Raw genomic sequence first — 26,588 nt, 5'->3', positions numbered from 1 at the left:
GATTAATTCAAAGCTCACATGAATTTAGTTTTCATTTATATCTATGGAGTTAGATACTTTAGATTAATTGGTTAATTAGTTCCTCGTGATAAAAAAATAATCTTGAATTCAAGAACTACTTTCTTGTCAAATTGAAAAATTGTATATATTTACATTTGATTTAGATGCTTCGATAAGTTTATTTGTTTTTAAAATTTTATTTATAAATTAAAAAAATATTTACTAAATAATTTTCTTCAAATTTTGTACTTAGTGTAGGGATGTCAATTTGAAAAGTTAATTGCATTCTGTTACGGAAAAAAAAAAGTAAAAAAGAAGAATAAATAGAAAGATGACAATAAATTTGACATGAATTTATTAATATAATTTTTTTATTATATTTGAAAAATATTAAGAAAGAATTAAAATGTATAAAAATAGACAACTATTCCATCTCATACAGAGCCAATTTGAACGTAATAGTAGTAGTAGTGTAGGACTACATGGGCCTCATTCCATGATATTATCATTCACCTCAATGTTAACTTTGCTGAAATTAATATATACGCACACTAAGTTAATTAATCAACATTACGTCATTCTTGTCACCCGAGAATATGAATAACCTTTCCTAAAAAATACTGATATGCTTTTCTTAAGAATTACAAAAAAGAACCTAAATTAACAAATCAAAAAGTCTGGCAAAAAATAAAGTATCAAAACAAAGTTTGGAAAAAAAGAAAAAAGCAGGCCTGTTAGAATTAGGATCATCCACAGCAGCCACCTTTCCTTTCTGTTTGCAGCTCCTGATTGGGAACAATAATCCGGGTTCCCTTAAGAAGACCTGAATTGCCATTGGGATCTAGCTCATCATTAGCAGCAAGGGTTTTCTTGCTGATGATTCGATATATCTCTGTTAGAACTGTCAAAAATGCAGTTTCAACGTTGGTGGATTCCAGTGCTGATGTCTCCATGAAGAACAGGTTCTCTCTTTGAGCAAACTCTTGTGCGTCTTCAGTTGGCACTGCTCTCAGACTTCCCAAGTCACACTTGTTGCCAATAAGCATGATTACGATATTCTTATCAGCATGCCCCCTCAATTCCTCTAGCCACCTTGCCATGTGGTCAAACGATTGGCGCTTGGTCATGTCATACACTAACATCGCTCCTACTGCTCCTCTGTAGTATGCACTTGTCACCGCCCTATACCTGATAGGAGAACAGAAAGAAGGAGCCTTCAGCAAACCATTCAATTTGAAGGAAATAAAATGCAATTGCTTGATGCAACAAACACAGTCCAAGAGCTTGTAAATGCATCAGGCATTGCTGTGTTACTTTGGTCTTAATCTATACACACTAAAATGACTAAATACTGTGTGAATCCAAAGCAACTATACAGATGTCAGAGAAAACGATTTAATTTTAACTAGGTTCTCATAGTATATGCGAGCTCTATGATCACCGTGTCAAAAAAGAAGATTAGCACTCTAATTGTTACTTACTATGTGCCTAGTCTTCTAAAGCAAAGTAATTGTTATCATCAATGGGTAAGGGAAGAAAATGCAAAACAAATTAATCAATCAAATTTCTTCGTTTCATTTTTGTTGAATGAACTAATAAGATGCAATTCATTATTATATTGGATGAAATGCGCATCACCGATAATGAAATTTTGCCAGCATACATATACTGCATAAAGGAAAGAATGACGGGTTCTTTTATAGATTCAATCTGATTCCTGCAGAACTTGTGGATCTTTTCAGATAAATACTCACTTTTTTTCACTTTAAATAGTCATAAATCTATCAGACAATCTCATTGATTTGCTTGAACTGCCATAGAAATCTCAAAAAATGAACTAAGTATGCTTGTCAATGTAGCATCAATCTGCTTGAGTAAAGATGACAGTACCAGATTCATGAACATTAGCTTAACAGCAATTCTCTCCGGCAACATAAAATGCAAAAATGACAAGAATCTTTAGCAATATTCTATCACCTACTTTGTTGTGCACAAGTGTTTGTTTATGATTTTTATTCTCCCTTCAGGTGCCAAAATTCTCTATATCATCAAATGCTTAACAATTTACGATATCACCAAAATTTCCAGTCAATTTAAGGCCATTGGACTGAGACAAAAAATGAAAGAAAGAAGCAATATCATACTATAAAATTCTGCTTATCTTGTTCAGTGCTAGTCTAACAGGAAAACTTCTATTGTTTTTCAATAAATTCAGGGCTATTAGATTCACTAAAGCAAAACAATTTCAAACCAAATCACAATGCTTATTTTGTTGGCAAGTCAATTATAAGAATAACAAAACACAGTATTCTTCTGTTACTTCCTGCACGATTGGAACCTGAGTTTCTATATGTGCTCTACCATGTGCTCAAGTAATGGAGTGGAGAGAGTGGCTTTGCAGTGGAAGTGAGTATATTATCCAAGAGAGGCACTGGCACATTCATATAAAAACATACAAGCATGCAAACGTGTATAGACATCCATGTAAAAAGACACATATGCAGAGTGTAGATAATACATGCATGCATGTGCTTGTGCAAATGGTCATACACAAAAATAGCAGATAGCTACCACAATGGCAGTTAAGTGACCCAAAATAGATGTTCAGTAATTGAATTGCATAGCAAAATATCAGGAAAAAATGTGTGGCCAACTCATCTGAGCTTTTAACATTTCTCAATGGGCTTTTGTTCTGGATAAGACAAAGCAATCTTGAGGATAAATAGGAGGAAAGGAGATTGCCAAAGATACAAAGGATGTATGCACAGTTCAGTTAGACTTTCTAGATGCAAACAGAAAATTTTTCATGGTCCTGCACAGATTCAAGGAGCATCTCAAGAATACAAGACCTCAAAGAATATCATGTATATAGTTTTTGTAGTATATCTCTCGGAAAAACTATAGAGACGTTTTTTGGTTTAAATAAAATTGATAGTTGGAATGCTAGGGCAGCCTTTGAAAGTCATTCTCTTGTTTTGTAGTGTATGTAAGAGTGAAAAGTGTGAGTATTGACAGCATAATTTGTGGCATGCATACTCAATGATGAGACTTTGGTGTTGTTCAGGTGAAATGGAAGGAAATTTATCACACATCTCAAAACTAGCATCATGTAGGAGACAAGAATAACAAGCCTGGTTACAACTAGACCAAGTAGAATCTTTTATCATAAACACTTCTAAGAGATTTCATTCTAATCAGATCCCCTATCCCTCATGAGGAAATATATTCAGGAAGAATTTTAATGAGCTATCAAAACTATAACTGAGTTTACATTCAAAATGAAGATACCATTGATGGAAAAGATGGAATGCTCATGACCAAGACAAAGAAGGAAACAGAAATAAGGATTGTCAAATGTCATGGAGGAGCAAGATGATATTCTTGTTAGAAACTTGGCAATGCAGATGAATGGAAACACATATCACTGAAATTCAGGGAGCGAGCCAGACTGCCTATGTCTATATGTAAAGGTAATTTGAGTTACCTAATGACATGAGGGATTCTGCAGAGTAAAAATCAAACTTTTCCCTAAGTTAAAGCATAGACACAAGAAACAGTAATCATCATGCAGTGGGTTCAAGATTGAGTAAAATGGTGCAGCTATAAATTAAGATCCCAGGACAGTAAGATACTAGGCTGCAATCCTTTTTATGTGCTTGTTTGATGAACAAATCCAGCCCAATAAATAAACCATAAAGTTTAAACAAACAATTCACAAAGTCAGAAAATACTGAAGCAGTAACTTTGATGTACTCTTGAGAAAACTATAGTACCATGCCATCATAAATGAAAGAAGAAAAGCTTATTAGCATCATAAATTACATGGAAACTGTTTCACTAATTCCTGTAATGTTGGCATTGTAACCATAAGAGACGGAAACAACACTCCAACATGTTTCTGGAAGGTCTTCATTCTCATTGTTTCTTGATGTTTTACTGGAGGGGATCAAATAGTTCTTTGCTTCTTTCTTCTTCTTTTCTAATTTAAATTTTGTCCGGGTGGAAGAGAATAACAAGGGCTTATAACTAGGGAAACTGTCAGAAAAAGGCACAACAGCATCAGTGACTGGCCATTGCATTTCATTATCTCTTCTCAGCTGAAAACGTTGTAGGATCTCTAATTGTTAGAAAATGACTCTGTACCTTCAACAACAATGACACCAACAATTTAAGTCTTTATTGGAGGACCAAGAATTTTCCTGTTAAATTCCACCTAAAACCATTCCTAGAGTGCCCAGAACATGAGAAAACCTGGAAAGTGGTATTTCTTAGCAGCTCAGCTGCTATATTATTGCACTTTACGATTTCAAACCAGCATTAGGATCAAATCACTGATAGAAATTCTAACACTTAAGTCCACACTAAACAATCTTACCATTGTCATTACTCCTTTGATTGAAAGGGAAGCAACATAAAGATCTGCCTCACATTAACCAATAATTAGAAAATCTCAAGCTACCAAATTTCTTGGCTTCGACTAGTGGTCTTCAACCAACCAATATATCATCATCTCCAGAATGTCGCAATAGGCTGGAGGCCTGGAGCACCACTAATTCGTCATTACAAAATGCATAAAGATATTACTTTCCTGTCTTATTCTTATTCCACCCCCTACATCATAGACGCAGTTCTACCTCACTTCCAATGTATATATTTTCCTAATTTTCTTAGCTTGAAATGATGAAACGCATTCTGCTTAATTATTTAATTGTTCCTTGGATAGGTAAAAAGACAAAATATAATCATCCCTTGGCATTTTCTACTCTAATTCTTTCTTTCCATCAAATCTAGCAATTATGGAAATTAACAAATTGAAAATTTCGGGCATATATAAGAAAAACTTTTACCTTTCTTGGCCAGCAGTATCCCAAATCTGTGCTTTAACAGTCTTGTGATCAATGGCAAGTGTTTTAGTCTGGAATTCAACGCCAATTGTGGCTTTTGAATCCACACTGAATTCGTTCCTCGCGAAACGTGCCAGAAGCTGAGATTTTCCAACTGCTGAATCGCCTATCAACACCACTTTGAATACATAATCAATCTTTTGATTGTAATCCCCATAAAAGTTTGACATGGTCACCACCCAATCAAAATTCCCCTCTCGAATTGATCCACGACTCAAAACCCACAGGTTATTTCGATGATAAAACACAATAACTAAATCACACAGAAAAGGCGGTTAAGATTAATCATGCGGATCTGGTAAACATAAGAAATGAAGCTTTGCATGGCACTATCATAAGATCAAGACAAAAATGTGGAGGAGGGAAAAAGGGCGAATTGTGGGGCAGTGGGAAGAGGTGACGATGGAAAACAGGAAATTAGGGTTAGGGTTAGGGTTTGAGGAAGGAGGAGGAAGAGGAAGAAAGATCAGAGGCTTCTGTTCATGGTGGATTTATTGAAAGGCTTTCTGTTAAGAGGTGAAGGAGAAAGCCAACACCAACGGTCAGTGCGGGACCCATTTAACGGTTTTTGCCTATTGCGACTTTAGAAGAAATGTTTTGGTGTGTTGCATGGACACCCAATTTTGGTGCGGATCCTTTTTAAACTTCATGTCATGAGCCTACCTTTCTTTTTTCTTTTTTGTCTTTAATGTAAATTTTCTCTTTGGCCAATAAAAAATATTAATATTAACTATTTATTGCCAATGATCTTAAAATCCTGGTTTTTATTTTAAAAAATGATAAAGAAGAGTTTAAATTTGAGATTAAAGATTAAAAAAATTAAAAGATGAAAGAAAACTATTTTTCTCCTACAGAATATTAAGTTCAAAATTTGAAACTAAAGATAAAATGAGTAGAAGATGAAAGTAGAAAATAAAAACTAAAGAATTTTAACACAACTTTTAAAATTAAATGATACATAAAAATCAATACGATATTACTATACGGAAATGACTAGTAAAACTCAAACACACAACTAGGAAATATATAGTACTATATAGAAATCAATATATATGCGCATACATTGAAAAATTAAACAGTATTTGATTGGTTTCCGAGCTCATCGTTTTTGACAGAATCTATTTCCTTGACTATTTCCTTGCATGACTCTCTTTCCGCAACATAAAGAAAGGGAATTCGTCAGATCGGGCAACTGGTTTTGCATTCAATAGCGTCCTTTGAGGATAAGGTTGGTTCCAGGGCCATACTAATGCCTTACCCAACGTGGGATGATCAACATATAGAAGCTAGCCACACCTTAAAAAGGGAATTTCAACTAAAAATCATTGACTCTTGAAAACTAACCGAATCACATTTCAAAGTGAGAAATGATAATGGGGAATGCAATACAAAAACATGTCCTATACAACTTTCTCTTTATTCCATATATCTTCAAGTGGGAAGCTTTGTTAGCTTACGGGATTTTGGAATCTTGTGGTGGAAATGCAACCATACTTTTTACATCACAAAAGGGCAAAAAGAAAAACCTAAAACTTCCTTTATACTTGGTTCAGCACATCAGAAAGATAAACGATTCAGATCAAAATTCTGTCCCCTTCTCTCCGTTACTTTCCCTATTCTTTGTACAGACGCCAAAGCAAATCATACAATTTGATTAGGGACCGGCTTCTGTATATGTAAGCACTTGCAGTTTGCACGATTGTCGCTAAGCGTCTGCAAAAGAATATCATTGCAACTGTAAGATGAAAAAAGAGTACCAGAAAAGAATGTTTAGTTCGAAGATTAGGCTCTCCTCTGGTACCTTGAACTGTTTTTGAAGGTCCTTGATGTACTCCACTGCCAAATCTAACATGTCTGCTGTATTTGTTTGCTGCCAACATGAAACCCTGAAACAATCAGTTTCACAGACAGGAATTTTCTGTCCAAAACCGCAAGGAAAAAATCATACCTTGTCCATGTTTGGGACAAGCTCTTGTAGCTTTCTCATCCGTTCACTGATCCGGGTTCTTCTCACCTGAAAGTAATTTACCCTTTATATTCCACTTTATGAAATGGACAAATTTTGTACAAACAATGTAGCTACAAAAATCTCAAGTTGCCTGTGTGTGTAAGCATACTTCTATATTCGTTTGCTTTTGCATATGTATTAGAATAATTTGATAATTTCTAATTTGGTCTCTTATCATATAAAATACAGTGAAATTTGAAATTATCGCTTGATATCCGATCAGGAGGCAATTAGTAAGAGCAGGAATATAACAGGTTTGAAATGTAGGGATTTTTACCCTTTCTGCAATGCTTCGAGGATGAGTAGCACAACCACGCTTAGCTCTAATCTTACAAGGGACTGAATCTTGAAAATGTAGAAACTTCTCCATGGCAACCATCTCATTTGAAGTCTTCGGCAGACTCAAGTGGTGAGATAATACATGAACACAATTTCCAAGATCTCCATTCTATTGATAAAGAAGCACTCAAAAGTTAAAATCGATGTAGCAACAGAGAATTAATTAAGAAAGCTATAACTTTTTTGAGGAATTTAAGAAAAGCTAGAGTTGATAGGCAAATCTATACCTGGTTAGTGGAAAAGAACTTCCGGTCATTATCTTGTGCCCTTTTCAAGCCAGAAAAATTCTTTGTGAGGTGTGCAGAATCATTCCAAGAACCATATTGGTATCCAGTGCCATAGAATCGAGCATCACTGTTGCTATTTCCAAGTTTGCCATCATCAGGACCATCAGTCCTAATGCTTTCATTGCCAATTTCAGAAATCTGCGACAACATGCCCAAGGAAGAAGGTAGTCTTGATGAGAAGCAAATCTGATTCTTCAATCTGTTTGAAGATGGACTTAATTCTCCATTAGTACCGTTAACCCCACAGTAGTTTCCCAGACCTTTCATGCTGGCATAGCCTGCAATTTACTGAAGACATTTTCAGTACTAAGTTTTCTGGATTCACATTACAAACAATGGATTCACAATACAACCTCAAATGTCCAGGTTCCATTAAATATTTTGTTTGTGAGAAAATTTATGCGAAATTTTAAAAGTTGGACAGTAATTTAGCATTAATGGAATCTAAGTCGCCAATCCCATGCTATTCTAACTCTACATGACCTATAGGATTTTAAATCCATTTTCTTAGAAGAATGGATTATATTTTCTTCTCTTTTACCTCTGGTTCTGGTTCCTCCATAACCAACCAGAAATTCAAAAACAATTATCAAAGAATTCTTTAAATCTCCTCTCTTACCAATAAGAGCTTCACTGGTTAGCTTATATGCAACCACATAAGGTGGGGAAAAGAAAAGAAAAAAAAATTATTGATTTATATACGTGAAATAAAATTCCCCAATCAAATATTAGTATAAACTCAATCTAACTATTAGTAAAGACTAAGCAACCAAATTAACTGAGTGGTCTATATTTTAATTTACAAAAAGCTTAATTATTATCAGCTGCTAGATCCATATTTCAACACCAAATCTATCTAGCACAACCAAAATGCTAACTTTAAAAGTTTAATGGGCATAGGTCGTTCTCTAATCGTAAATGATAAGAAAGACAACTGCCAAAATAGTAAAACTAAGTCTAAACTACCAACCAAAAATGTCCCAGAAAAAGCATTAAAAACCTCAACAAAAAAAACTGATAATCATAAATGAGAACAAGAACAACACCATTTTGAACAGACAAGTTGGTAAAAAGCCCTGGAGGCGAGCTACTTTGTCTCATTAGACTTGAAGTAATCGGTTTCCCTTGACTGTGATGATCCATTCCCAACAACTCGTATGAGCTATCCATAGCAGAGGAGCTCGCGGCAGAGCTCTGCCTCGGATAATGAGGCGGTAACCCTGAATAACTCTGCTGCGAATTCGCATAGTTAACACCGACCTCTGTCCCAGATTTATCCTCGATTTCGCTGTTGCCGCTGCTTGAATTCATGAATCTGGATATCAATCTGTCTGACTCGAAACTGCCTTTATTGACCCCACAATCAAGGTTATTGGTGAAATTAGCGAGAAGAGAGCTTGGAGCTGAACGAAAACGTAATAACCCTGAATTGGGCTGGTTGTTTTGGTTTTGATAGCTTTGATGGGTACTTGAATCCATTGAAACTTCCTTTATATTTCCCCTGTTCTGCGCTGTTTTACTCTGTTATATCTTTTTCTGCAAAGAACTTTAAGCTAGAGAACCATTCTACGTAGCTCAAGTCGACGTCCTTTAAAACCAAGAGGAAAATTCTGAGGGAATTTTAGCATCAATTTCCAGGGAGAAAATTTTCAGCTTGATTTGTAAGCAGAGAGAGATAAGATCTTGAAGAAGAAGCAACTAAAAGAAGCAGCTTTTTTTTTCAAGCCCTTTAAATCCCAAGCTCCCAATATAAGAAGTTAACAAGCGAAAGGAAAAAAAAACCCAATAAAGAGAAAATGAAAGCGTAAATAAATGGAACTTGAAGGTTTTTGAAGATTTGGATCAGATAAAAAAAAAGATAGATTTTGTGAAAGAAGAGCGAAAGAGAAAGAGAGAGAAAGAGAAGGAACGAAGATTAACAAGAGCCTCAGATTTGCTTTTCACAGCACCAAAAGCAAGGAAGATCTAATGTGTGCGTGTGAGAGAGAGAGCGGTGTTGATAGCAATAGGGAAGAGAGAGAAGAAAGGAGGCGATATTTATCTTCTTCTTCGCTTTTGGGTTGAATGCAGACAATGGAAAAGTACAGGGAGCGCTATCACACCCAAGCTTCTCCCTTCATCTACACCTACTCTTTTTTTTGTTTTAGTATTTGGCCCTTTCCATTTACCAAATTAATCTCTCTTTTTTTCATTTTAAAACTTCTCTTTTTTTTATCTTGTAAAAATTTGAAATTACATATGTTATTTACTATTTTAGGTTTACACAATATATATAACATATTTTAATTTGATAAATGAAATTGAACATGTTCGAATCCGTCTTTCTTTAAATTTAAATATATATATATATATAATTATGTATAATCTATTTAAGATTAATGAATTAAACTCAAAATCATTTTATAGTTGAGCTTGAGCATTTTATTCAACATAACTATGAATTTTTTTTTCAAATTCTAAATTGTTCAATACTAATCAAAGTCTCAATGTAATACCCACCGTTTGTTAGGAAAGAAACAACAATTTGGTGTAAGGAATTTCCTCTTCTCTTCTTTTTTTTTTTTTCTCTGTCCTACCCTCGGACTATACATTATTAACAAGCAAAGTGCAACATAAAATGACTTGACCTAATCATAAGATGCCATTGTCACAAGAGAATTACAGAGGAGGCCCCCAGACTTTGAAGAATATTGTTTCAATACTTTGGGTAAAATTATAAAATTACTACAGTATTGTTTGAAATGAAATGCAGTTAAATGTATAAGCATGAAAGGATTAAACATTAGGGAGTGAAAAAGAGAAAGGACCCCGAACAAATAGGAGTCGTAGGAGTCGTTACAGCGGGGAATAAAATAATGGGAAAAGGGTGGAAGGGAGTGTTAAACATCGGGCATAGTGTTGCGCGGTGGAACAGAAACCACGGGGATAAGGCGGAAGCCACACGAGAAAGGAAAGCTATTGGTCCGTGACAACGCCTTGACGTCACCCGTGAGCGCCTGATTTATGCCGTATCTGATTCCCCCTCCTCCCTTCCCTTTCACCTTTTTCCTTCCTTCCTTCCCATCCCATCCCATCACAACTTTTATAAACAAGCGCCGTCTTTCCACTCTCAGCTTCCATCATCACCACTCATTTGCTCTTCGATTTACCAACTTGCCATTCCATTTTGTTTTTGTCTTTCTTGTTGCTTTTTCCCTTTCTCAAAAAAGAAAAAAAAAAAAAGAAGGCAACTTTCAGCTTAAACTAGGAAGTTAAAACACTTAAATGGCCAGAGATTCATCTACCATGTGTTTAATAGATAGGTACTTTGGTATATAATCTAGAATCAAAGTATTTTTTGACCAAGAAGAGGGTAAAAAGCATAAAAATTTTATTTCAGTTGTATTAGACATGGATGTTGGATCCTATTTTTTATATATTTATATATAAAAATATTTCTTTATTATTGTGCATGTGATTGGTCAATCCTTCATGCCTTTATGCTTGTTCCACAACTGTATATAGGTGGATGGACAAAATAATATCTTTTCAGAGTAAAATAATAAAATAAAATCAGACAAAAGTCAAGTATTCTTTTTATATATTTCTTATAGTATTAAAACATCAATTACAACTACTTTGGACATTAATGGGGAGTGATAGATCTTAATCTTCTTTAGAGGTGCCTAATTGTCTTTGCTTAAAATTTGAAGGTCAAAGGTGTGAGAAAGATTTTTTTTGCTTTCTTAAATGCAAGAATCCCTGAAGAAAATTAGAATTTTGGATGGAAAAAAGAAAGGGTAAGGGAAGCATCTAAGTATGATAGAAATTTAGAAAACAAAAAAGATCTTATATGAACTAGAAAGTTTGGTTATAATGTAAAACTTTAAAGTATAATCATTGAATTAGTAAATTACTTAATTTTGTATGTTCATTGTACATATGTGTTTGTACGTCATTACATTATTTTAATTGTATTCTGAAAAAAAAATCAAAATTTTTGTTTTTAAAAAGATAGGATTTACTAGAGAAATTGCAAGAGAATTTCTTTCATTTTTTGTTTTTCAAATTTATTATGATTAAACAAATGAAAAAATTAACAATTTCTCATCTCTATAGAAAATAAATTAAAGTGAAGGTGACGTTTAGTACTTTATAATGCAACATGATTATAGGTGTGCAGTATTTGTTTTGCAACAAACTATTGCAATATAAAATTACAATACCATCACATTATAGTCAATGGATGTAATGTAATTGTAATCTAAAACTAACGCAATCAGATTGCAGTGCACTTTACAATATTTCAAAGACATTTTTACTCTTTAACTTTGTTACTTTGTTAAAAATATTTTATAATGTTATAATTTATTTTCTTTATATAGATTTCGAGGATGGCTTTTTTATTATTCTTAGTAGTCATGGTGATTGTAAATAAAATTTATTTTATCTTTTTAAAAAATTAAAATAAAATATAAAATATTATATTAAAAAATGAAAATAAAATATACAAAATTATAATAAAAATAAAATATATGATATTTACAATATATTTAAAAGATGATATTATATAAAAATTAACAATAAAAAATACAAGTATATTAAACTTGCATTTTAATAAATAGAGATAATTTTGAAAATTGATATTACATTCCTAATAAAGTACTTGTAAACCAAACGTTGCAATGTTATCTTTTATGCATTTTAATCATTGCTTTGCTTATATATCAAATACTACAATGTTATGTTCCCTACAATCATATTACTTGCAATCACATTATTTCTAATCACATTACATTGTAAAGTATCAAACACTACCTTAATGTGATTGCAAGTAAAGTGATTATAAGCCATGTAATTGTAGGGAAGATAATATTATAGTGTTTGGTATATAAGCAAAGTAATGATTAAAATACAAAGAAGGTAATATTACAATGTTTTGTTTACAAGTACTTTATTGAAAATATAATATTAATTTTTAAAATTACCTTTATTTATTAAAATATAAGTTTAATATACTTGTATTTTTTTATTATTAATTTTTATATAATATCATCTCTTAAATATATTTTTAATGTCATATATTTTATTTTTATTTTTATTATAATCTTTTATATTTTATTTTCATTTCTTAATATAATTTTTTATATTATATGTTTTATTTTAATTTTTTTAAAAGATAATATAAATTTTTTTGATAGTCACTATGACTAATGAGAATAATAAAAAGACATCCCTTAAAATCTATATATATAAAAAAAATATAATATTGCAAAATATTTTTAACAAAGTAACAAATTTAAAAAGTAAAAATGTTTTTAATAATATTATAGAGTGCAATGCAATCTAAGTACATTAGTTTTGGATTGCAATCACATTAGATCCATTAGTTGTAATGTGATTGCATTGTAATTTTTTATTATTGTGGTTTGTTATAAAACAAACAGTGTAATGTAATTTAATTAGGTATATTATAGGAAATGTACTCTTATTTTTCTCCTATCAAATATTATGTAATTGTAGTGGCATTAAACCCATTTAGGGAGGGTAGTATTGTCACGGGCCGAAAACACTCGTAATTGCAGTGGCATTAGACTCATTTAGGGAGGGGAGTACTATCATGGGCCGAAACTTAAGTCTAATTTGTACGACTTTAAATTCTAAAATTATAGTTTAAGTAAACTTATAAATCATGAGGTCTATATTTTCAACTCAAAAAATATATCTAATAAATAATAAAAAATTCATTTTTATATTTTCAAGACTCATTTCATTTTTTACTAATATAAGATTTGTAACAAGTACGATGAGGAAAGGCTTCCACCAAAATGTGTGGCACTTCCAAACCTGCTGTTAATATATCAAAGGATGTTAGCATTAGCTTATTATCCTATGGTTATTTCTCCTTTTAAAGAAAAAACGAGATTAGGAGAGAGCTAACATTTTTTAAACGATCTCCTAATAAAGTAGAGAGTAATAATGGGTCAAAAAATAAAAAGGAGTAAAACTTAATGAGAATGTAAATGAAGTAATTGCATCACTTGAATAATCTTAGAATCTGATCTAAGCGTCATTAAGGAAATGAGAATGAGTTCAATGTGGTCCCCAGTTGCGTTATAAAGCGAAAAGAAAAAAAAAAAAAAAAAAAGACAAAGCTCGGGGGGACATTGAAGGAAGGCCCCCCATTAAAGTTAAGTAAAAGGGTAGTGTTTGAGGGGAGGGAAACAAAGACACGTGAGATGGCATTTGCTTCAATGCCATTTCTAAAAGACCAGACTCGTTTCTACTTTTGGGGCTTTATATCTCCCAAACAGGATTATAAAAAGTTGTTCTAATTTAAGCAAATATCTCTTGGTTTTATGGTCTTTGGCTTCAACTCTCCTTTTTCTACTTTTGAGAGAGAGATACCTGGGCACCAATTCAACCACACTCCAATGCCCACTTGCCTCTTTCATTTTCTCCTTCTTTTTAGGATCTTCTCATGTTTTCTATCCTAATTGTTTTATTCACCACAAACTTATTTTAATACTTAAGTAAATTTGAGTACATCCTCATCTATTGTTTTTGTTTAGTGGAATTACACGTGAATATTTATCTATTATTTATTCTATTTTATAATAAATCAAAATGTTAAGAGAGAAGGTGGAATTTGATTTGGTATCTATTTCTTTCCATTTATATAAATTATTTCAAACATGTTGTTAGCTCAATAGAATTCAAATCAATTTTATATTTTGAAATGACAAAAAGAAATGATCAAAATTTATCCAAGTCTTCGAATGTCAAGTTCTCCAATCTCCAAATGATGTCAAATGAGTCTGAAAAAGAAAAATAATGAAAAAGGCTTTAAAAAATGCATTTTGATCTAAATCTATCGATATATGTTTTTCATGTATTGATTCATTTGGACAAGTATCGATAGATGTCAAAGTCTATCGATACATGTTCTTGAAAAAAGTCAAAAACTAAAAAGTCCAACTCATTCTATCGATACATTTATTGATAGAAATGTAGCAGATTGCCCACTGCCTTAAAAGTATCGATACATGAATAAATGTATCGATACATTTTAAGCAGAATGTCAAAACCCTTGTAGGAAAGTTCAAATGTATTAATACATATACAAATGTATCGATACATCTCAGCGAAATTTCAAAAATAAAAATGAATGTATCGATTCATTCACATATGTATCGATACAATATAACCGTTGGAGCCTTGAATGGAGAAAAGAATGGCTACTTTCACATTAAATGCACTCTCAACTACCTTTGAAGCTTTAACAACTATAAATACAAGCCTCCTCAGCATTTATGAAGGTTGGAAGACTTAAAAACACAGCTCAAGAGAGAATAATCAGCCAAAACTCATTCAAAACTCATTATACTCTTCACACACATGATTACGAGCTATTTAGGATGAAAGAATCAACCAAAACTCATTCAAAACACAGCTTAAAAACACTGTACCAAGATAGGACTTTACACACATGATTACGAGCTATTTATGATGAAAGAAAATGAGACCATAAATCAAATGTATGAGAGATTCACAAACATAGTTGCAAGATTGAAAGCCTTAGGAAAAGACTTCCCAAATGCTCTATTAGTCAAAAAGATACTTTATAATCTTTTCAAGTCATGGAGACCAAAAGTGACAGCCATAGATAAAGCAAGAAATCTAAATGATTTCAAACTAAAGGAACTTATAAAATCTCTACTTACCTATGAGATAACAATAAAACATGAGAATACTTTAGATGATGAAAAGAAGAAAGCCAATAAAAAAAATAGCTCTAAAGTCTAAAATTGAAGAAGATGAGAGAAACATAAGAGATAAGAATGAAGAAGATGAGGACATAGCCATACTAGCCAAGAGGTTTAGCAAGTTTATGAGAAAGAACTATAAAGGTAAGAGACTTCCTAGAAGAGACATGCCAAAAGAGAAACATAGCAAAAACCACTTAATATGTTATGAGTGCAGGAAAACGAGACACATTAAATATGAATGTCCAAATAAGAAGAGTGCCCCAAAAAACTTAAAGAAGAAAGCCATGGTGGCCACTTGAAGCAATAGTGACGACTCTCAAGATGAAGAAGACGAAGTTGCTAACTTTTGCTTCATGGCACTTGAGGATTCCAAGGTATGCTCTATTTCTTATTGTTTAAATTCATGCACCTTAAATCAAGACTTATACTTATTTGATGAACTATAAGATGCATATGATGACTTAGTATTTGAATTTAAAGAAAAGATATTGAAATACAAGAACATCATATCTAAGCTTAAAGTAGAAAATGAGTTCTTAATCAAGGCAAAATTAGAACTAGAAACCATAGTCAAAGACTTGAAAATTGAAAAAAATGAGTTGAAAAGGAAGAATGAGAATTTGTATGCTACATTTTTAAAGTTGAACACGAGTCAACAAAAATTAAACGATATGTTATAAACATAAAGAGCCATTTTTGATAAAGAAAGAATAGGCTATGGTGGGACTCAAAAGAAAACTCATTTTAAAAACTTCTTTGTTAAAGAAAATGTAGAATTTGGGTTTTCCATCAAATGCATTTATTGTCATAAAAGTAGGACACTCTACCTATACTTGTCCCTTAAGAACTACCACTTTTAGAGGTAAGAAAATAAAAAGCATATAGGTTCCAAAAGGAACAAAGCCTCTACATGGTAAGGTAGTAAAATTGGAGTGGGTTCCAAAAGGAACCAAAGACATTAACTCATATGGACGCAAGAAAATTTGGATACCAAAGTCAAAAGTTTGATTTTGTCTTTATAGGACGAGCTTACTTGCTTAAAGTCAAGAGCACAAGAAAAAGGAAAGTGGTTTCTCGATAGTGAGTGCTTTAGACACATGACTGGAACCAAAGAGTTCTTCAAGGAATTAAAACCAAAGAAAGGACAAAATGTAACCTTTGGAGACAACTCAAAAGGTCACATAGAAGGTATTAACACAATTGGTAAAAATTCCTCCTCTCAAATTGAAAATGCTCTATTTGTAAATGGCCTTAAACATAATTTGTTAAGCGTGAGTCAACTTTGCGATAAAGGCTTTAGAGTCATCTTTGAATCATTAATATGTCATTTTTTTATATTAAAACAAATAAAACTCTATTTGTTAGCAATAGACAAGGTAACATATATGTTGTTTGTTTAGATAATTTATCTTCTAACAATGTATGTTTCATTGCTAAAAAGAATGAGGATAGTTTGCTATAGCATAGAAAACTACGATATGCTAGCATGAACACAATTTCAAAATTGCTATATTTAGATCTTGTAATAAGACTCCCCAAGCTAAATTTTGAAAATGATCAACTTTGTGATGCTTATGCCAAAGGCAAACATAGAAGAAACTCATTTAAATCTAAAAAGGATGTAACCATCATTAGAGCCTTGCAATTACTTCACTTATATCTTTTTAGACCAACTAGAACTACTAGTTTAGGTGGAAAGAGTTATGGCTTAGTATTGTGGATGACTATACTAGATTTTTTTGGGTTTTATTTCTTGTTCACAGGGATGAAGCTTTAAAAACCTTTATTTCTTTCTGCAAAAGAGTTGAAAATGAGAAAGGGTATAAAATAACAAATGTTGGGAGTGACCATTGAAAAGAGTTTGAAAATCTAGGTTTTGAACAACTTTGTAATGAAAGTGGATATTGTCATAACTTTTCAGCTCCTAAGACACCATAACAAAATGAAGTAGTGGAAAGAAAAAATAAGACTTTAGAAGAAATTGCTAGAACTATGTTATATGAAAACAACTTACTTAGATACTTTTGGGCCGAAGCCGTTAATACTTCTTGTTATATCATAAATAGAGCAATGGTTAAACCAATCTTAATGAAGACTCCGTATGAACTTTAAAAAAGAAAGAAACCTAATATTAATTACTTCCATCCTTTTGGTAGCAAATGCTATGTTTTAAACAATGGAAATGATAATTTAGGTAAGTTTGATACTAAAAGAAATTTTCCTAGGATATTCCTTAACCTCAAAAGCATATAAAATATTCAATAAGAGGATATTAGTTGTTGAAGAATAAAATGTGTTGTTTGATGATTTCAATCCTCATTTTAGAAAAGAACATTATGATGATGATGTAGGTATCCTTCAAGAACAAGTTAAAGAGCTTGATCTCAATATTGAAGGATCCAAAGTAAATGAAAAGACATCATAAAATGAGGAGCAAAACATTGAACTGATGATTGAACAAGGTGAGCCTAGTTATCCAATGGTAAGAAAAGAAGTTGATGAGAACAAAATCATTATTGATCCTAATCAAGGGGTAAGAACTAGATCTAAAGTTCAAAATGTTTGTAAATATATTATCTTTATCTCACAAATTGAACCCAAGAACATTGATGAAGCGTTAAATGATGACTATTGGATATTAGCTATGCAAGAAGAATTAAATCAATTTGAAAGATGTCAAGTGTGGGAGCTAGTTCCTAATCAAAATGATTATATAATTGTAGGTACAAAATGGGTCTTTAAAAACAAAATGGATGAGAATGGAATCATAGCTAGAAACAAAACTAGGTTAGTTTCCAAAGGATATAGTCAAGAGGAAAGAATAGATTATGATGAAACCTATGCTTCGGTAGCTAGATTAGAGGCGATTAGAATGTTATTAGCCTTTGCATGCTATATGAACTTTAAACTATATCAAATGGATGTTAAAAGTGTTTTTCTAAATAGGTTAATTAATGAGGAAGTATATGTTGAACAGCCACCCAGCTTTAAAGCCTAACTTTTTCAAATCATGTTTTTAGATTAAGAAAAGCCCTGTATGGTTTAAAACAAGCTCTTGGAGCTTGGTGTGAGACACTATCTAAATTCTTGATCAACAACGAATTTAATAAAGGGAAAGTTGATAAAACTCTTTTCATTAAAAGGAAAGGCAAAGACATATTAATTGTACAAGTTTGCGTTGATGATATCATTTTTAGAGCTATTAATGAGATTCTTTATCAAGAGTTTGCTAAAACTATACAAAGAGAATTTGAGATGAGTATGATAGGTGAACTAAATTACTTCTTTGGACTACAAATCAAACAAAAAGAATATGAGGCATTCATAAGTCAAGCTAAATATACTAAAAGATATACTCAAGAAGTTTGGTATGGATAGCACAAGAACATATCACACACCAATGAGTACTTCAACAATGTTTGACAAGGATGAGAAAGGTATGTCTGTTGACAAAAAACTCTATAGTTCTATTATTGGTTTTTGCTTTATCTCACTACTAATAGATCGGACATAAGCTTTAGTGTAGGTCTATGTGTTAGATTTCAATCATACCACACTTAAGTGTTGTCAAAAGAATTTTTAGATATTTAAAAAGCCACATCTAATCTAGGAATGTGGTATCCAAAGAGTTTTGCCTTTGATCTCCATTCATACTTGGACGCCAACTTTGGTGGGTGTAAGATAAATAGAAAGAGCACATCCAATACATGTCAATTTCTAGGTAGTATGCTGATCTCATGGTTTTAAAAAAAACAAAATAGTGTAGCTTAATCCACTACAAAAGCTAAATATGTGGCCATCGAAAGTTGCTATGCTCAAGTACTATGGATGAAACAACAGCTAGAAGATTATAGACTAGCTATGGATTCCATAAAATGTGACAAAACTAAATCCGTAAACATCACAAAGAATCTTATTCATCACTTTAGGACTAAACACATAGAAATAAGGCATCACTTCATTAGAGATCATATTCAAATAGGAGATATTATCCTTGAATATATAGGTACAAAAGATTAATTCGTTGATTTATTCACAAAAGCACTTGATAAGGAACCATTCTAATAAACCCAATATAAATTAAAAAAAAACTAATTGGTAGCTACTTTTGATTCTTGACCTTTTTTGACTAATGATCAGTGCAACAAGCATGTATCAATCCATTTTTTTTCCTCTCAGCATACATTGTGCTAGTTAAGGAAGATGGTTGAAATGTTCTCACATATAACACTTGCATACTCTTTGTGCATCGACAAACTCACATGTTCATGACATTGCCATATCTGTTTATCACTAAGTTACATATCTATATGTTACTATACAACCACATTTGCATTTCATTCCATGAGCATCTATTTTTTCGAGTTTGTGGGAGTGTTGTTGAGTGAACCAAGTTTTTCCTTCCAAAAACTGTCGATTTAATGTTCAAAATTCACTTGCATGGATTCCAAGCCTTCTTTTCAAATGTTTTCAACTCAAAACCTTAAATTATTTTGTTTGTACGAAGTGTCTAGACCAAAACACAATTTTTTTTGTCAAATTCGATTTGTTCAAGGCTACCAAGCTCCATTTATCAATTCATGCACTCGTGTATTGATACATGAAGAACATGTATCAATACATCTCTTAATTGTATCGATACATTTCGTTTAGTAGCCAAAATTACAATCCTGTGTTACATGTATCGATACATGCAAGAACATGCATCGATACATCCCCATATGTATCGATACATTTCGTCTAGTGGCTAAAAATAAAATATTCTACCTCGAATGTATTGATATACAACCACATGTATCGATACATCCTGGGGTTTTAAGAGTTGCAGTTCATATTCACCCTATTTCTTAGTTTCCGTTTTTCTAAATTCTCTCAACTCTCCGTAACTTTTTGTTTTTCTTTCAAAATATAAACCGGTTGCATTGTTTATTCCATCCTCCCTTTGATCCGAACACCCTTTTTTTTCTCTCCAAATCTCCATACTTTGCCCAAAATCCCAAATTCCCCATTTCCAACCCTAACTTCCTCTTTCTCTGAATTCTGTAAATTGGTTGATTTTTTGGCTAAATTGGCCAATTAAACGTCTTCTCAAGCTTGATTTTCACCCTTCACTGATTCTTTTTTGCTCCAAATTCCTCAATTGATGGCATCCCAACCCAAACACACCAAGTCCACTGCCAATCGAAATCGGGCTTCCACTTTTAGGGCGTCTCCCTTCTCTCAGCCCCACAGTCTCCAACATTACACCCGGATAATGGTTTCTTCAAGCGAACTTCTCACATCCTTCCCTAGAGTGCAAATTTGACAAAGACTACCCTAAGCGCGATGTCAAGCCAAGTCGGGTAATTGATTTCAATATCTTGCCAGCATTAATTTTTCATATATAGATAATCTTCGAGAATTAGATTGGCTAAATTATCTGTTGATGAATAACACTTATTATACCGACCTCATTCGAGTCTTTTACTTTAATGCAGCCACCAAATTTCAAGACTATGAGAATAGCAAACCCATAGATCACAATGATAGGTTCAGTACCTATGTTATAGGCAAGAAAATCATAGTTGCATAGCACACCTTGGACACTGTCTTAGATCTCAATATCCGTCAGGGTGATTTGAACTATGTTGAGGGAGTCATGTCTAATGAGGTCCTATCCACTGTCTATACCTATCCACCCACTAGTGAGAAAAATACGACGAATGTCAAACGTCTTTCATTCTGTGATCACATTCTTCACCTCATAATGTCCCATATTTTTGCCTTCATGGCACAAATTACTCAACCATCAAAAGTAAGGATTTTAAGTTTTTGTATCGCATTAAAACCAATCAACGTGTCAACCTAGCCAAATTCATACTTGATGACATGTTAAAAATCATCACCAAGTTTAGGAAGACCCTTCTCTATGGCATGGCCATTAGTGCTAGCATCGACTCCGTGGGCATCAACACTAGGTGTGATCCCCCTAAGCAACATGCAATGCACATGAAGATCAATGAGCAAGACATCAATAAGCTTGGTTTTGTGTATGTCAATAACTCATGAGTCTGGAAAGAAACTATCCATGAACTTAAGTTTGTTGGGGATGAAGGCAATGAGGATACCTTTCCTGAGCCTAGTGTCGCTTGTGTCATTCACATGCTAGATGCTTTGGAGGCACAAAACCAGGAGTTAATTCATCGTCAGCAACTGCTCGAGAAGCAATTCAGTGCATTTTGCGCTCACTTTCCTCCACCTCTTTGCGCCTCTCCCAAGGGACATTGGCCTATCTCTCTTCACCTTCCCTGGCCTTATTAGACTAGACGACCATATTCCATTCATTTTCATCATTGCTGATTCCTAACATTTTATTCTATGTCATTTCAGATTTTATTTTTTGATGTTACTTGGTCTTTGACTATTGATTTTGGCTTGTAATTTGCTTTCTATTGCCTTATGGACACATGCGTACCTTTCTATTTTAATCAATTCATATTTTTGCTTTTTTATATTTTTTGAGTGACTCCTTTTGATGCATTGTTATTACTGTTTTTATATGCTACCTCTTTATTTATATTTGATATCTTCATATGTTATCTTGCACATCTCCCTTCCCATTCTCTACCTATGTTCGTTTTTTTGTCATTCTTTTTTATATAACAAAAAGGGGGAGAATAGAAAGCAAATTTTTTTTACCAAATCTAATCACTTTTCAATTTTTTTTAAGGCTTAAATTAAGGGGGAGGACTCAAAATTACAAATAATCCTTAGATCTTCAAAAGTCAAGAAAATCGATTTCTGTTAACAAATTTTGTTCATTGCTTTCGTTATATGAAAAAGGAGGAGATTGTTAGCTCAATAGTATTCAAATTAATTTTATGTTTTGAAATGATCAAAATTCATCCAAGTCTTCGAATGTCAAGTTCTTAAATCTCCAAATGATGTCTAATGAGTTTGAAAAAGAAAAACAATGAAAAAGGCTTTGAAAAACGCATTCTAGTCCAAATCTATCAATACATATTCTTCATGTATCGATGGTTTTGGACAAGTATCGATAGATTTCAAAGTCTATCGATACATGTTCTTGAAGAAAGTCAAAAACTAAAAAGTCAAACTCATTCTATCAATACATTGACAAATATATCAATAGAAATGCAATAGAAAACCACTGCGTCAAAAGTATTGATACATGAATAAATGTATCGATAAATTTTAAGTAAAATATCAAAACCTTTGCAGAAAAGTTCAAATGTATCGATACATATACAAATGTATCGATACATCTCAACATAAATTCAAAAATAAAAAGGAATGGATCGATACATCCACATATATATCGATATAATATGACCATTGGAGCCTTGAATGAAGAAAAGGACGGCTACTTTCATGTGAAGCTTCAACAACTATAAACACAAGCCTCCTCAGCATTTACGAAGGTTGAAAGACTTTAAAACATAGCTCAAGAGAGAAGAATCAACCAAAACTCATTCTAAACTCATTGTACTCTTCTTGAATCCTTAAAGTCTTATAGCTCAACATTTATTGAGTTCTCACATTTTCATTAAACATTGTACCAAATTCTCTATTCAACCTTTAAGAGGCATATTAGTTGCACTTATATTCCTCTTATTGTACTTGCTTAAATGGTTATGTCTTAACCAATAGAAAAGGTAAAATGGTTGTGCTTTAACCATAAAAAAACATTGTATTGAAAGGTTATGCTTGATCCATAAAAGGCATTGTATTAAACTTTGATCAAATAGTGGATTTTAAACTTCTTAGTGAATCTAAAGGAGAGAACATAAGCAAAGAGGTCGAACATTTATAAAATACTCGTGTCGATTTTTTAACTCTTACTTTTACTTGAAATTTAATTTTTTCTTATTGATTAAGAGGTCAATTACTTTGTTTATCTTCAAATTGAGCACTTGAATTAAAAAGGAGATTTTACCTTGTTAAAAATTTAAAAAGGTTTTTCAAAAATTTCAAAATAACCTAATTCACCTCATCTTGGATTTATCCATATTGAGCGTATTAATCTAATACATCTTCACAAGCATTATGTTGGAATCATATAAATTACACTTTCACATTTTTTTTTAATTTTTAAGTTTAGGGTAGTGTTTTTTTAGCCTTTTCAGAATAAGTTTGTACTAATTTTAATTTCCTTTGTTTTTTTTTTTTTTTGACATTTACAATCGTCTTCAGATTAGGCTTAGATGGCTGTCTTTAGTCTTCGACATTAGAAAGCTTGCTTTGGCATACCCATAAATGTGAACTTAATGTAGTATATTTTATTACTTATTTTGGCATATCTGAAAGTTCATAGAGTTTAAATTGTCTTTTGTAATAGTATTATAACAAAATAACAGCATTAAAATTTTATTTTTAAATTACATATATGAATAATAATACATTATTTATGTATTCAAAGATTATTGGGTTGTACTTATTTCAGATAGATTCAGGGAATTGCACACCTAACTCAAAGGCAACTCTAATTGTTTCTTGCTCGAATTGTTTAATAGTAGGCGTTTTGAAAAAACGCTTATAATTTAATAGTTGAAGTAATTACCTCTACAAGTGTAATTTGGGTCCAAGTATTGAAAATGTGCCTTTGAGTTAATAAGTTAATTCATTGAAAAGGAGAGAAAAAAAAAACAACTTGTAAACATTCTAAATATTGAGAGCAATTAAAACGAAGAAGAGGACTACAACTTTTTGTTAGGATCTGCAAGGATGACTAACTATGTATCAACCTCCTCTTGTTTAAAAACATAAATAATTTTATCGCAAAAATTTATGATTTTTATAATATAATGAAAGAGGTAACTGTTTCTTATCTTATAAATCTCACTCTTTCATTTTTTTTTTAAAATTCAAATTTGAAGAATTTTATATTGAAATCTTAAATTCATAATCATTAGAATATTTCTTTAAAAATAATGTTTAAAATTAGTATTATTGTGCCATAAAAGCTTGAAAGAGAAACTTTTATATTATATTAGAACAACATTAAACTATCATGATGTGCTTAGTCAATGGGCCTTTTGGTTTTGGTGATGATGAAAGTGCTGTTTAGGTTTTATGGCTCTTCATTTGGATTACCAAAGTACTACTACAGTATCCATTCTTCATACTTGGATAACTTTGGATCTCCAAATCCGATATAATGCTTAGGTGCAAAGTCTCTCCAATTTTACTACCACTTCAATCTTTGCCACAAAATCCTTCAATCACCAACAACTTTAGGCCCTCCATAGCCATACGTTCCTTTCCTTATTTTGGACAATTCATATCTATAGATGAAGAGAGCACTAGGAAGTGTACCCCGATGATCTCTGTCAATTATTGGCGACAGTCTCTGACACCAAGGAATGGGGACAATGAAAATAAGTCATTCGGCCCTTGGTACCAAGCACCCTCTCTACGACATCGCAGCTCTTAAACATTTCTTTTTGGTTGTTCTTGCTAATTCAATCATTGAAGTGGCCCTATTGGATGGAGCACGTTCGATGCCTGTCACACTTCTTTTTGTCTTACAAGTTCCTCTAACCCCCATTGCTTGTCTTCATCCATAATTGAAGCATTAAAGCTAGACTTGCTCTGATTAGATTGTACGATAAGTTCCCAAGTGCGTTTCATGCACATTTGGCAACCTTGAGTTGAGTTGCCAAGTAACATATCGCTGCTACACTAGTAAATATGTCTCTTCTGATAGATCTATTAACATTTGACACAACAGCATACATTTGATGTAGGAAGAAAAATTACACACTCCCATAGTATAGAAGCACAAATATAGAAGAGGTACCTTGATACTCCTAGAATAATGAGTCAATAGCATGGGATGAGACATAAATAATATTTAGAAGAGTAGCAGAGAACTTGGCAAACCATTTCCTAGATACTGGCTTAAGTCCATATATATAAAGACTTGTGAAGATTCTCCCTTCTACGTCAATACCCAAGAGGTAATTGCATATAAACTTCTTCATTTAAATTACCATGAAGAAATGCATTTTGAATGTCTAACTGATGAAGAGGCCAATGACATGCAACAACAACAACAGTGAGTAGCACACAAATAGTTGCTATAGGAGTAAAAGTATCATGATAATCCACACCTTCACATTTGGCTATAGTCTTTAAGTAACCAAACGAGCTTTATATCGTTCTATGGTATCATCAGAGTGTCTCTTAATTTTAAAGACCCATTTAGCACTAATAGTTTTCCTACCAGTAGGAAAAGGAACGAAACAGCATGTTTGGTATTTAGCCTCAAGAGTTTTGACCTCCTCATGCGTGGCATCTCTCCAATTGGGAAACTTAATTGCTTGACTGAAACTGTGTGCAGTTAATGGGCAACAGCTAAAGAACTAAGAAAGAGGAAAAAGAGTACCTCTAGGCATAAGCGAAGAAGATGGAGAAGACATGGCAATAGCATAATGGCAAAGAAGATGGCGCCGACATGGCAATAGAGCACTGATTGTCTTGTAAGTGGGAAGGCTGGTGGTGTTGTCGTTGAGATCGGCAAGGAAAAAGATATTGAGGAAAAGTAAGTGATTGAGGTGTTGGGGTTGTAGTGTTAATGTTGTCATTGGAAACGGATGCTGATGGGACAATTGTGTCCGAGGGTGATGCTTGCAATAAGGTTGGAGGTTGGTATTGTTTAGGGTAAGAGAAGTCAAGATCAGGGGAAGATAAAAGGAAAAGATGTCTTGATGAAAAGTTTATATCCCCATTAACATAAACCTTTTTGCCATTAGGATCATAAATTTTATATATAGTATTTTTAAGCAAAGGGGTAACCAATAAATATACTAGGGTTGACACGTTGATTAAATTTGTATTTAATCTTGATATTATGTCCATAACATAAGCAACCAAAAATACGATGATGAATTGTTTTATGCAATAGAATCTCATGTGGGGATTGACCATGTAAAGCTTCGGTGGGAGTATGATTAATTAAATGAGCAACAACATGAATCCTCTCTTTAAAATTTTTTGAAGGGAGGGGAGGTCAGCTTGAAATCTAAAAATACGGGTCACGAGTCACGCGGGAAATAGATCCATCAAAAGAATTTGACTTTGAGCCATATTATAAGAGTCATTTAAATCCATCAAATGATGTCACGCCATTATAAAAATAAAATTAAAACTTTTAAAGACTTAAAATTAAATATTAGTATTTTGAAAAACAATTACATCAAATGTCCATTGCAGGACAACGGGTAAGAAGCAACTTTCCTTCATTGTTTAACCATGCATTGATAATACATCTTTCAAGTGGGAATTACTGGATTTCAAATGT

At 32.6% G+C, this 26,588-nt stretch overlaps 2 protein-coding genes across 2 annotated transcripts; both read right to left on the bottom strand.

The window, feature by feature from the left end:
- Positions 1 to 560: 560 nt before the first annotated feature.
- On the bottom strand, positions 561 to 5,504 carry RABA4D (RAB GTPase homolog A4D). The gene is made up of 2 exons (XM_018121132.2): positions 4,848 to 5,504; positions 561 to 1,188 (listed from the first exon to the last, which is right to left on the bottom strand). The coding sequence occupies exons 1-2, from the start codon at positions 5,072 to 5,074 to the stop codon at positions 747 to 749; spliced, it is 669 nt and encodes a 222-aa protein (XP_017976621.2). The 5' UTR covers positions 5,075 to 5,504; the 3' UTR covers positions 561 to 746.
- Positions 5,505 to 6,229: 725 nt separating this feature from the next.
- Positions 6,230 to 9,654, bottom strand: FBH4 (basic helix-loop-helix (bHLH) DNA-binding superfamily protein). The gene is made up of 6 exons (XM_018121125.2): positions 8,585 to 9,654; positions 7,479 to 7,816; positions 7,190 to 7,360; positions 6,853 to 6,918; positions 6,706 to 6,774; positions 6,230 to 6,617 (listed from the first exon to the last, which is right to left on the bottom strand). The coding sequence occupies exons 1-6, from the start codon at positions 9,015 to 9,017 to the stop codon at positions 6,546 to 6,548; spliced, it is 1,149 nt and encodes a 382-aa protein (XP_017976614.2). The 5' UTR covers positions 9,018 to 9,654; the 3' UTR covers positions 6,230 to 6,545.
- Between the last annotated feature and the right edge of the window lie 16,934 nt (positions 9,655 to 26,588).

The sequence above is a fragment of the Theobroma cacao genome, chromosome 5, assembly GCF_053813885.1.
Source record: "Theobroma cacao isolate CCN51 chromosome 5, ASM5381388v1, whole genome shotgun sequence".
Classification (NCBI taxonomy): Eukaryota; Viridiplantae; Streptophyta; class Magnoliopsida; order Malvales; family Malvaceae; genus Theobroma; species Theobroma cacao.
Note: the sequence above shows the minus strand (reverse complement) of the source record. Positions and strands in the feature narration are given on the sequence as shown.

Coding starts and splice junctions, on each gene's coding strand:
- RABA4D (XM_018121132.2), bottom strand. CDS start 5,074: ATGTCAAACTTTTATGGGGATTACAATCAAAAGATTGATTATGTATTC. Junction 1,189..4,847: donor GATACTGCTGGCCAAGAAAG/GTAAAAGTTTTT, acceptor TTCTCCTATCAG/GTATAGGGCGGTGACAAGTG.
- FBH4 (XM_018121125.2), bottom strand. CDS start 9,017: ATGGATTCAAGTACCCATCAAAGCTATCAAAACCAAAACAACCAGCCC. Junction 7,361..7,478: donor AGTTCTTTTCCACTAACCAG/GTATAGATTTGC, acceptor CTTTATCAATAG/AATGGAGATCTTGGAAATTG. Junction 6,919..7,189: donor CTCGAAGCATTGCAGAAAGG/GTAAAAATCCCT, acceptor AATTACTTTCAG/GTGAGAAGAACCCGGATCAG.